A 10,598-nucleotide genomic window follows, 5' to 3' on the forward strand; every position below is an offset into this window, starting at 1 on the left:
CCTGCCTGGTGCTAATTAGTGAATTATCAGGACTGAGGCCCCTCTCCAGGTGGGCTAATTGGACACAGAAACTCTTCCACCAGGTCCTCACCCCCAGGCTGTGACCCATGGGACAATCCCAGCTCCCAGCCCCGTCTGGTGGAAGGAGCTTGTCTGCAGAGGCCACTGGTGGAGGCAGTGCACGGGCCACCATGATGAAGACCATGAGGAAGTCACCATGGCAAGGAAGGCCATGGTGAGGGTTGTCACTGTGGGGATCATCATGGTGAGGATGGCCCAGTGGTGAGGAAGGGCTGCAGTGAGATAAGCCATGATGAGGAAGGTCATGGTGAGGCAGACCACAGGGAAGAAGACCATGCTGAGGAAGAGGATGGCCATGGTGAAGGTAGGCTATGGTGAGGAAGGCTGTGGTGAGGCAGACTGTGAGGACAAAGACCCGGGGGAAGAAGTCTGTGTGGAAGATGAGGATGGCCATAGAGAGGAAGGCCATGGTGAAGGTGATATTGGCCCTGATGACCATAGGGAGTCAGACCACAGGGACAAAGCCGTGCTGACGGTAAGGATGGCCACAGTGAGGAAGACCATGGTGAGGAAGGTCATGGCAAGGAAAGCCATGGTGAGGGTGAGGATGGCTGCAATGGGGAAGGCCATGGTGACAGAAGCTGTAGTGAGGATGGCCATGAGGATGGAGAGGAAGGCCATGGGGAGGATGAGGACGGCCACAGTGGGGTAAACCACAATGGGGAAGACCATGGTGAGTCAGACTACAGGGAGGAAGATCACGGGAAGGACGCCGTGTTGAGGGTGAGGATGGCTGCAGTGAGGAAGGCCATGGTGGGGCATGAGGGGCCAGAGCGTTGCGAAGAGTCGCCCTCAATCCCACCGCTTCCAGTCCCGGTTTAACCCTCGTCCCGTCCCTCCGGGGATTGTTCAAGGCCTCTTCCGCTCCGTCCCGTCCCTCCGGGTCTGTTCAAGGCCTGTCCCGCTCCGTCCCGTCCCTCCGGGGCGGGTTCAAGGCCGGTCCCGCCCCGTCCCGTCCCTCCGGGGCGGGTTTAACCCCGGTCCGGGAAGCGGAAGCGGCGGCGCTGCGGGGCTGCAGGAACTGGGCCGGGCCGGGCCGGGCCGGGCCGCGCCGCACCCGCCGAGCGCGGCCGGGGTTTGGCGGTGAGACCGCGGGGACACGCGGGGGGAGCGGGGCCGGGGGACACGGCAGGGACACGAGGGGAGGCGGGCGGGGAATGGGCCGTCCCGGGCGGGCCCAGCCGGGTAACGGCCCCGTAACCCCCGCTCCCTGCGGGACCCTGGGCTGCAAAGCGCCCTCCGGCATCACCGAGCCCCGGGCGGGCTCTGCCAGGGCCGGCTGTCCCCCGGGCCGAGCCCGCCTCATGCCGCACCCATGGGTGAGGGGTGTAAGACCTGCAATCCCCTTGTCCCCGCAGATGCATCACTGCAGGAGGTTCCGGTCCCCGGAGCAGGAGAGCGACCTGGGACACAGGTGGAAGCGGAGGCGGTCCCGGAGCAGGGAATACGAGGGCAGGCTGCGGTACCCTCCCCGCAGGGATCTCTCCCGGCGGTCGCGATCCAGGAGGTAGGAGCGCTTCGGGGCGGGTTATCCAGTAAACCCCCGTCCTGATCCCGCTGGTGTTGCCGAGCTGGCATTCATCTCCTGACTACAGGTCGGCTTTAAACCTGTAAATCCCAGGGATGGAAGTGAAGGGTTTACTTGTGTTTGTGCGTGTGTGTGCATGCGCGTCTTCCCTGCTGCGCTAAAGTTCTTCCCAAAGATATGGCTTTAATATTAGCGAGGGAACAGCGTGCCCTGGAATGACGTTTCCACGCTGTGGAGGCCTTAAAGCCTTTCTCCCAGCAACCCACTTCCTTCTGGCAGGATTATAATCAGATTTAAAGTAAACAACAATTTAAAGTAACAACGCTCCTCCCTCACCTCAGAAAGGATCCCGGCTAAAGGATCCAACCACTAACTGACCTCTCCTGCTTTGGTTCTGGATTTTACCTCTGATCCTCTCTTTGTTCAGCGTTTCCACAGGGACAATTGGGTGCTGGAAGCGGGATAAGGCCTCTGATAAGAGGAGGGTTCTGGAGAGAGCAGGAGCCATGTTGCAGTGTGTGACCAGAGTAGGCCATTGGTGCTGGGGCTGCTGTGGTTCCACTGGTTGGACTGGGCAGGTGCAGCCAGGCTGGAGCTGAGCTCATCTTTAAATGTTCCCCACATTAATTCCTCTCCTCAGCCTGGCTTTTGTTTACTTGAGGGAAGCGGATTGTGAAACACAGCTGGCGCACGCAATGGACTTTTCCATTTTTTCATCTGATGGGTAATTTGGGACAGATTTGGATGGAAATAGGCTTTTGTTGGGTGAAAACAGCCTTATCCCTTAGTTTCAGACTCAGCCTCTCAGGTCTCCTCTCATTCTGAGTCTGTCAGGTTGTTATTGTTTCCTGTGTTTGTCCAAAGTGCACAGTGAAGTTTCACCAATGATGAATTGGTGAATAGATCAGTGTTGGAGCAGAGCCACATGGTTTGTGTTTTGGGTGGTTTAGCAATGACAGAGAGCCACTGCTGCCTTGGCAGAGTCTGAAATTTTACTCTGGATCCATGCTGAGATGAACCCCCACACTCAAACCTGTGTCCTGTTAAGCTGTCAGTGAGGGGAGCTGATTGTTGACAAGGCAGAGAGGTGCAAATAGCGAAAATTCCTGTTTCTGGGCTGAAGGTCTTGGTTACCAAGGCCACTGCTGGGTGACAGCATTGACCTGGCCTGGCACATGCCCAGGATTATTTTGGGAAGCCAGTGCACTACTTTGATTTCAGAATTACAACATCCTCTACCTAAAACACAGCCTCTTTCTCAATGAGGTGTGAAGCAAGACTCACGGTGAGGTCTGGTTTGTTAGACCAGCTGGGGTGGAGAAGGCAGTTGTGCCTGGGGGGGCAGAAGCAGAAAGGGCTGCTCTCATCATTGATGTGCCCACATGGTACCCAAAACCTCGTGTGTGACATCAAAGGTGAGCTTTGTCTGACGACTTCAGGTCCTTTCTGATGCAGAGATGAGCTTGTCCAAAAGTTTTCTTTACATGCTGGGAGGTTGTTGCTAGCAGGGCAGGAGCTTGGCTACACTATGGAGAGCAAATTTTCTTTCTGGCTCTTTCTAATGATCTGTGGAGCTGGTGTATGTGTGCTCACCAAGGACTCGGTGTTTTGGGACCTCCAGCCCCCCCTGGGGTGACAACTAGAGCCCTACTGCTGGGTTTAGTTCTCATTTATTTAAGAACTAATGAGAGACCTTCCTGAGGGAGGAGGAATGATGACAAACACTTGTGTGTGGTGGCAGAGGTGGCTTAGGTGAGGTGGAATCATAGAATCCCAGAATGGTTTGGGTTGGAGGGATCTTAAAGCTCATCCAGTTCCACCTCCTGCCATGGACAGGGACACCTTCCACTAGTCCAGGTTGCTCCAGGTTCTGTCCAACCTGACCTTGAACACTTGAAGGGTGGGAGTCCACAACAAGGTAGGCAGCTCAGATAGAGCTCTCTGATGGTGGTTTTCCACCAGCTCCTTGAAATGTGGGAATGCCACACTGTTTTCTCTCACATGCCTCCATAGGGGTCAGTATTTGAGGCACAGCAGAGGGTTTGAAGTTCCTGCCACAGGGAGTGGGAGCAGGAGGACATCTTCTCTCTGGTGACCAAGTGAGAGGATCTGAGGGAACGGCAGGGAGCTGTGCTGGGGGAGTGAGCTTGGATAGGAGGCAAAGGCTCTTCCTCCAGAGGGTGGTTGGGCACTTGGAACAGGCGCCCCAGGGCAATGGTCACAGCACCAAGCCTGACAGACCTCGAGGAGCATTTGGACAACGCTCTCAGGGTCGGGGTGGGACTCTTGGGGTGTCCTGTGCAGGGCCAGGAGTGGGACTGGCCCTGGACTGGCCCAGGAGGGCCTGGACGACCCTCGTGACTCCCAACTCAGGATGCTCTGTGACTCTGCGACTTAGCTCCAGCAGGACTGGGCCTTCGGTGCTTTTCCAGGCTGATAACAGCGCTGTTGTTTGTGCTGCAGCCATGAGAGGATGCCTTACCACAGGAGGTGCCGGCGGGACAGCGATGCCTACAGGTTCGAAGAGCGGAGCCCGTCGTTCGGGGACGACTATTACTCGACGCGCCCGCGGAACTGGCGGCGATCCCGGGGCAGAGATCAGCACCGTCCCAAGAGATACCAGCACCACTGCCGGAAACGCAGGAGCAGGTCTTGTAGCAGTACCTCCTCGGTGAGTAGCATCCAGAACGAGCTCAGGAATGGTCAGGGTTTAACTGTTCTTGCCTCCTTTCAGCTCCGAACACTCTGGGTGAGTAACTCGAATCCCGTTTCTGTGTTTGTTTTCATTCCGTGGAATGTAAAGTCCCAGATCTGTGTCGTGTTAAGCGGGAAGCACTCGTAGCTATTGATTTTTACTAGTCCAGCCCCTGCAGCCTTAATACGTGAGGGAGCTAAGCCGTGTTCTTTGCGGCCAGGGAAGGGATCAGGGAGAGCTTCCAATGGCACCCATGTGACGGGCTGACGAGGGCGAGCCTTGGCTGCGGGCCAGCCCTGCTCCCAGCGATCCGTGTTGCTCGGCTTTATCCGTGGCCAGGGCTTCGCTTCTGCCTACGGCCGCTGCTTCTCACAGGGGGGGTTTGGTATGCAGCATTCCTTGGTTTGGCTTTGTGCCAGGATCCCCTTCTGGGTGGGATCCATCAGCCCAGGTCTCCGGAGTTGTTACTGACCCCTGTCAGTGCTCGGAGGCTCCCGCCTTCTGAGGATACACGTGTCCCCCCTTCTGCTGTTTCCACTGGGATTTCAGCTTCTTTGCAAACTTAACCCTGAAATGTAGCATTCCTTCCAAGGATTGCCAGGGAGTATTTGGAGCTGGGTAGGGAGGCTGGTCGCAGGAATACCCTGTAAGTGGTGTGAGACCAAGTGCTTCACTGCTCCTCTCCTGTAAGGAATGCTCCCACCTCTCACTTTAAAGGGTATCACAACTAAATGACCAAGTCTGATCCCAGCAGTTGGATAATCTGTATGGCTGGGAACTCCTGAACTCATCCTTTTTATTTCTTTCCAGTTGACTTTTTAATTTTAGTTTTAGAGAGATCCAGGGCTGTGATGGAAACACTGCAGTGTGTGGGGTGCTTACAGTGGTGATGCTGTGCAGGTTTGGGCTGGCACAAGCACAGGCCTCTGAAGCCCCAGAGCTCTCCCAACTGTCCTCTCTACCTTCTCCATTTCAGCTGATTTTTTTGGGGGAGTTTTGATCTTAGCTCATTACTTTGGACCAGCTGGGGCAGCGAGGGGCACAGAAGAGAAGCCCACTAGAAGCTCAGGCATGGAAATGTCAAGGTTTCCATTAATTTCTTTGGCTGTAGAGATTGTAACTATTTTTAAGGCTGACTAGAACAAGATGAAGAATTAGGGCAGCTCGATTCACGGACCCTGGGTCCTTGCAGGAACGTTCGGCTGGTTTTCCAGTAGAAGCTTGCAGTAGCAGGGGGTGAATGTGACCTTGGACCTTGCCTGAAGTGTTCCCTGGGAACGAATTTACCTGTCCTGTTCTTAAAGTTCTCCCATTTTTAAAATGGCACCCCAAGGCAGATGTGCCCCACCAGGTCTGTGCGCAGCAGGTTGGGCACATGGATTTAGGATCGATGTGGTCGTTGGTTCTGTCAGGATGGGAAGGGCTGGTTCACAGCCAGGGCAGGACATGGCTCTGGGGAGCTGGAGATGGATTAACCGAGGTACAAAGAGCAGGATACACAGAAGGATAACTGCTACTCTGGCTTCTACTGGACAGCCTGTCCAAACTGAGCGCTCGTCACGCTTGCCAGCGGAGAAATGACATTCTTCTGGCACAGCCCTCCTTCTCCTTGTGCCTCTGGCAGCATCCTGCAGTGCTGCGGAGGGAGCTGCTCCTCTGTGGGGAATGGTGGTGCCACGCAAAGCCACCTTCACACTGGAGCTTCCCAGCTGCTGCTTCCCTTTCCAGAAGAGGGGGGGCATTTCCCTGCCCGAGAGGTGGCAGCGGCACCAGAGGCCGTAGCTAACCAAGAGAGTTTTCTTTACATACCTGTAGCTGTTGATGACTTTTCTGTTTTGAAGTTAGTTTGTGTCTTGACGTGTCCCTTGCAATATCCCTATCGTTATATATGCTGTGTGCCTTATGAAATGCTGGGATCTGGAAAATCCAACCACCGACGCACCGTCGTCTCTCCACCTTTGAATGACCACACAAAATGCCGTCTCGGGGGGCGGTGTGTACAGAGAAGCCAACAGAGCAGTAAGCGCAGCAGGAGCGTGGAAGATGACAAGGAAGGTCACCTGGTGTGCAGGATCGGCGATTGGCTTCAAGAGCGATGTACAGCCACCTTTCGTAAAACTTTACCTCTCTACTTTTATCCCCGTGTTAGACCAGATCTCTCGTATTGTACTGGAGGGGTCTCTAGCGTTTTGTTTACTGACCAGTAACTTGCCTGAGGCAGATCATAGACACTTGAGTTTAAAGAGTGTAGCAGAGAGAGACTTTTTTTTTTTTGTTTGTTTGCTTTGAGGTTTTACTGCTGTGAAATTGCAGGAGCTCAGCTCTCTCCAAGCCCCCGAGGTTCACACCCGCTCCTGTTTTCTCTCCTAGATGAAATTGTCGGCAGCCTTGGTGAAGGCACTTTTGGCAAAGTGGTGGAGTGTGTGGACCATGCCAGGTGGGCGCCTTTCCCTCCCTGGTAACTCATCTGTCCCTTGTGAATCAAGCCCAGCTGGTCACGAGCATGGCAGTTTCACCTGGGCTCCATGGCATCAAACTTGTCACCTGCCATGTGTTGCTACAGGAGAAATTGTTTCTTAGAGCAAGTGGAAGGGCTCACACCTTAGCCCCCTGAATATGCAGGCTCATGTCTTAAGGGAAGCAGGGCGGGTTTGTTCAGTGGCACAAGTTCATAGAATAGCATCCTAGAATATCCTGAGTTGGAAGGGACCCACAGGGATCATCAAAGTCCAACTCCTGGCCCTGCACAGACACCCCAGCAATCCCACCCCGTCCCTGAGAGTGTTGTCCAAACGCTCCTTGAGCTCTGGCAGCCTTGGTGCTGTGCCCACAGCCCTGGGGAGCCTGTTCAGTGCCCAACCACCCTCTGGGGGAAGGACCTTTTCCTAATATTCAACCTATCCCCCCTGGGCTACAGCTGTTGAAGGCTGTTCTGCCACAGTGAGCTCCAGCTGAGGGGTGGGCCCAGCGACCTTTTCATCTGCCAGGGCACTTCTCTATTATATTTTTTAACCTCCTCTGTGATTACATTTGACACTTGTCTCTTTCTGACCTTTTGTCTGGCTCTGAGCCATGGAGTCAGCTTGCTGTAGGAGCCACAGCTGGCTTTCCTGCCACAGGAATCTCTGGCACAGTTGGAGAGGGGAGGTGGCTGCTGGAATCACAGTGACGTGGGGGATTGCTGTGTCAGGAATATCTCTCTGGAGTGTTGCCCAGCAATAACCTTTCACTTCAAATTAACTATTGCCAAAGCAGCACCTTTGGCAGAGCTTTGTTAGGACAAGTGACACGTGAAAACTAGGCTGGAGTAACTGGGATATGTCCTCTCCCTGTGGGCTGAGGATGTGTGGACACAGGTTTTGACTCTGCTTCCATCCTTCTGTCTCTTCCCTTACAGAGGCAAATCACAGGTGGCACTGAAAATCATAAAAAACGTTGGAAAATACCGAGAAGCAGCCAGGCTCGAAATCAACGTCCTGAAAAAAATCAAAGAGAAGGACAAGGAGAATAAATTGTAAGTTCCTAAAAGACTCCTGGTTAGTCAGAACCACGTCCTTGCACACAAGATATCCAGAGGAACATGGGGCTCAGGATGTGTCTCCTGTGGTGAGGGGGAAACTGGTCTCATCCCTCTGTTGCTTTGTCCCATTGGAATTGGGGAGCTGTGTCTAAAGGTGGCTTAGCAAAGCGGGGAGGTGACTTTCTGGATTGCTATGCTCCTGAGTCAGCTGGCTTGGAGCTTTGCTCATCAACCACTTCTGAACTGGGCAGGAAGAGAGACTGTTCTGTGGATCCCTGAAGGATGGGTAATCCGTGTCTCTCTCTCCCTGCACAGCCTGTGTGTCCTGATGTCAGACTGGTTCAACTTCCACGGCCACATGTGCATTGCCTTTGAGCTTCTGGGCAAGAACACATTTGAGTTCCTGAAGGAGAACAACTTCCAGCCATACCCTCTCCCTCAGATCCGGCACATGGCCTACCAGCTCTGCCATGCCCTAAGATGTAAGTCGCCCAGGGCCAGCCTTGCTCCCCAAAATGGGCTAGGAGGGATCTGAGGAGGAGCTGGCTTGGCACTTGAATGGACAAAGCTGTGTGGGTGCTTCTCTCTGGTTCTTACAGACATTTTTCTCTCTGCCCTCTTCCCCCTGTGCAGTTCTACATGACAACCAGCTGACTCACACTGACCTCAAGCCGGAAAACATCTTGTTTGTCAACTCGGATTTTGACACTCTGTACAATGAGAATAAGGTGAGTTATGTCCAAAGGAACAATCAGGAATAGCCTGCCTTTCCCTCCCTACAGAAATTTGATCTTCCCTGCTTCATACAGGCCTTAAAAGCCTTTTTAGTGGGAACAAACGGGAAGTCAGGCCTCTTCTTTCTGTCTTTTGAAAGCCTTAAGGCTGCCTCAGTGGCTCCAGTCCCTGGAGTGCAGTGTTCAGTGGTTCTCCTTACACTGACCCGAGATGTAGAGAGCTCAGAGCTTCACAGTTACAATCCCTCTGATGAGTGGTGCAGTTATGGGGGCAGAGGGTCCCTCTCAAAGCCTGATCCTGACTTCTGTTTTACTTGCAGAGCTGTGAGGAGAAATCCATCCGGAACACGAGCATCCGCGTGGCAGACTTCGGCAGTGCCACCTTTGATCACGAGCACCACACCACCATCGTGGCTACCCGGCACTACCGTCCCCCAGAAGTGATTCTGGGTGAGAACTATGGGTTTTGGGGAGTCTCAGGGGGGCAGAGTGGGACAGCTGTCCCAGGATGAGGAGCCCTCCAGTTCTGGGATAGATAACTCCTGGTGTAATCTCTGTGGCTCCAACAAGGAGCTGGTAGAAACCTGGTGGGGTTTGCTGAGAGCACACAGTTAATTTGATTTTCTTTGCAGAGCTGGGCTGGGCACAGCCATGTGATGTCTGGAGCACTGGCTGCATTCTGTTTGAGTATTACCGTGGCTTCACGCTCTTCCAGGTAGGCTTCTTGTTCCATAAGAATCCTTAATGTCCAAAAGGGCTCAAACTTAAGTGAAGGGGAGGGAAATGCAGATCAGGCACTAAAAATCAGAAGCTGAGTGTGAAAACGAGCCCAGGAAAACTGATGGTTTGAGGACTTGAGCCTTGCTGGAAGGGACAGGGTTCAGATCACCCTGGGTTCTGGGTTCAGGTAATTTCTATTCCCTCAAGAAAGGGAAAATCAAAAGAGGAAGATGTGGATAGGACCTGTAACATTCCTGATGGAAGCTTGTCTCTTCCTCCCCTGTACTTCTATAGGTGACAGACCTTTTGTCATCAGCTCTCCAAGCTCTGAGTTAACCCACCATTGCTCTGTTCCTTTGCAGACCCATGAGAATCGTGAGCATCTTGTCATGATGGAAAAAATCCTCGGGCCGCTTCCATCTCACATGGTCCACAAAACTCGGTAAGAACCTCTTCCTGACCTCAGCCCAGGCCCCTGGTTGTGGTTCAGGACTCGGGACAACAATTCTCTGTCCTCCCTGGGATAGGTGTAACCAGGGGAGTTACCCTGCCTTTCTGACCATCACCCTCCCTTTGCAGGAAGCAGAAATACTTCCACAATGGCAACCTGGTATGGGATGAGAACACATCCGATGGGAGATATGTCCAGGAGAACTGCAAGCCCCTGCGGGTAGGTGCTGCTCCCTTCCCTGGATCGGGGTCCAGGCCTTGGGAATGGGAACTACCCTTGGTAACTGGTTTTTACAGAGCCCCAAACTCTCATCTGCAGTGATATTGTTCTGGCTGAGGCAGGATGGGTACTAGGGAAGTGGAGGGATGCTGTATTTTGGAATGGGAGACAGCCCATACCTCAGGGCCTTGGGCTGAGTCCCTCTCTGTACCCCCCTTGCAGACATACATGCTGCACGACTCGCTGGAGCATGCCCAGCTCTTCGACCTGATGAGGAGGATGTTGGAATTTGACCCTTCCCGCAGGATCACGTTCTCGGAAGCCCTCCTGCATCCCTTCTTTGCTGGCCTCTCTGCAGAGGAGAGGATGCTGTGCGGGCGAGGCACCAGCCGGGACCTGAGCAGATGACGGCCGGGATCTGTAGGCATGGATCAGTCTGGCCTCTGCAGCTCAGCCCCCCTCTTCTCCCCGAGTCCAGAGGGGCTGGGGCACTGCCACAAGGACCCTGCGGAGCAGAGGGGGAAGGAAAGCTCCATCGGAAAGCACAGATTTGTCTATTTATATGTTGTAAAGTTAAAATAAAGTGTTTCTTATTGTTTGATACTTCCCTTGTAGGCAGATGTAGAGTTGTATTGCTTCTAGCTTTGGCT

The 10,598-nt window shown here is 53.8% G+C and overlaps 1 protein-coding gene across 3 annotated transcripts; it reads left to right on the plus strand.

The window, feature by feature from the left end:
• Positions 1–1,043: 1,043 nt before the first annotated feature.
• Positions 1,044–10,551, plus strand: CLK3 (CDC like kinase 3). 3 transcript variants are annotated; one of them, XM_032700416.1, is made up of 13 exons: positions 1,044–1,164; positions 1,440–1,588; positions 4,073–4,280; positions 6,308–6,401; positions 6,675–6,741; positions 7,702–7,818; positions 8,140–8,306; positions 8,458–8,552; positions 8,879–9,008; positions 9,191–9,273; positions 9,641–9,720; positions 9,858–9,948; positions 10,171–10,551. In XM_032700416.1, the coding sequence occupies exons 2-13, from the start codon at positions 1,440–1,442 to the stop codon at positions 10,354–10,356; spliced, it is 1,467 nt and encodes a 488-aa protein (XP_032556307.1). In that variant the 5' UTR covers positions 1,044–1,164; the 3' UTR covers positions 10,357–10,551. The 3 variants fall into 3 exon arrangements, with proteins under 3 accessions (XP_032556307.1, XP_032556306.1, XP_032556305.1); XM_032700415.1 differs by lacking the exon at positions 1,044–1,164 and having other exon boundaries at positions 1,296–1,588; XM_032700414.1 differs by lacking the exons at positions 1,044–1,164; positions 1,440–1,588; positions 4,073–4,280 and having other exon boundaries at positions 4,293–6,401.
• The last annotated feature ends 47 nt before the right edge of the window (positions 10,552–10,598 follow it).

Source organism: Chiroxiphia lanceolata, chromosome 12 (genome assembly GCF_009829145.1).
Source record: "Chiroxiphia lanceolata isolate bChiLan1 chromosome 12, bChiLan1.pri, whole genome shotgun sequence".
In the NCBI taxonomy this organism is placed as follows: Eukaryota; Metazoa; Chordata; class Aves; order Passeriformes; family Pipridae; genus Chiroxiphia; species Chiroxiphia lanceolata.

What these genes read in the sequence shown, in the direction of transcription:
- CLK3 (XM_032700414.1), top strand. Translation starts at nt 5,882, where the DNA reads ATGACATTCTTCTGGCACAGCCCTCCTTCTCCTTGTGCCTCTGGCAGC. An exon ending in CGATTGGCTTCAAGAGCGAT is followed by an intron (nt 6,402 to 6,674) that starts GTACAGCCACCT and finishes TTTCTCTCCTAG; the next exon opens with ATGAAATTGTCGGCAGCCTT. An exon ending in GCTCTGCCATGCCCTAAGAT is followed by an intron (nt 8,307 to 8,457) that starts GTAAGTCGCCCA and finishes CCCCCTGTGCAG; the next exon opens with TTCTACATGACAACCAGCTG.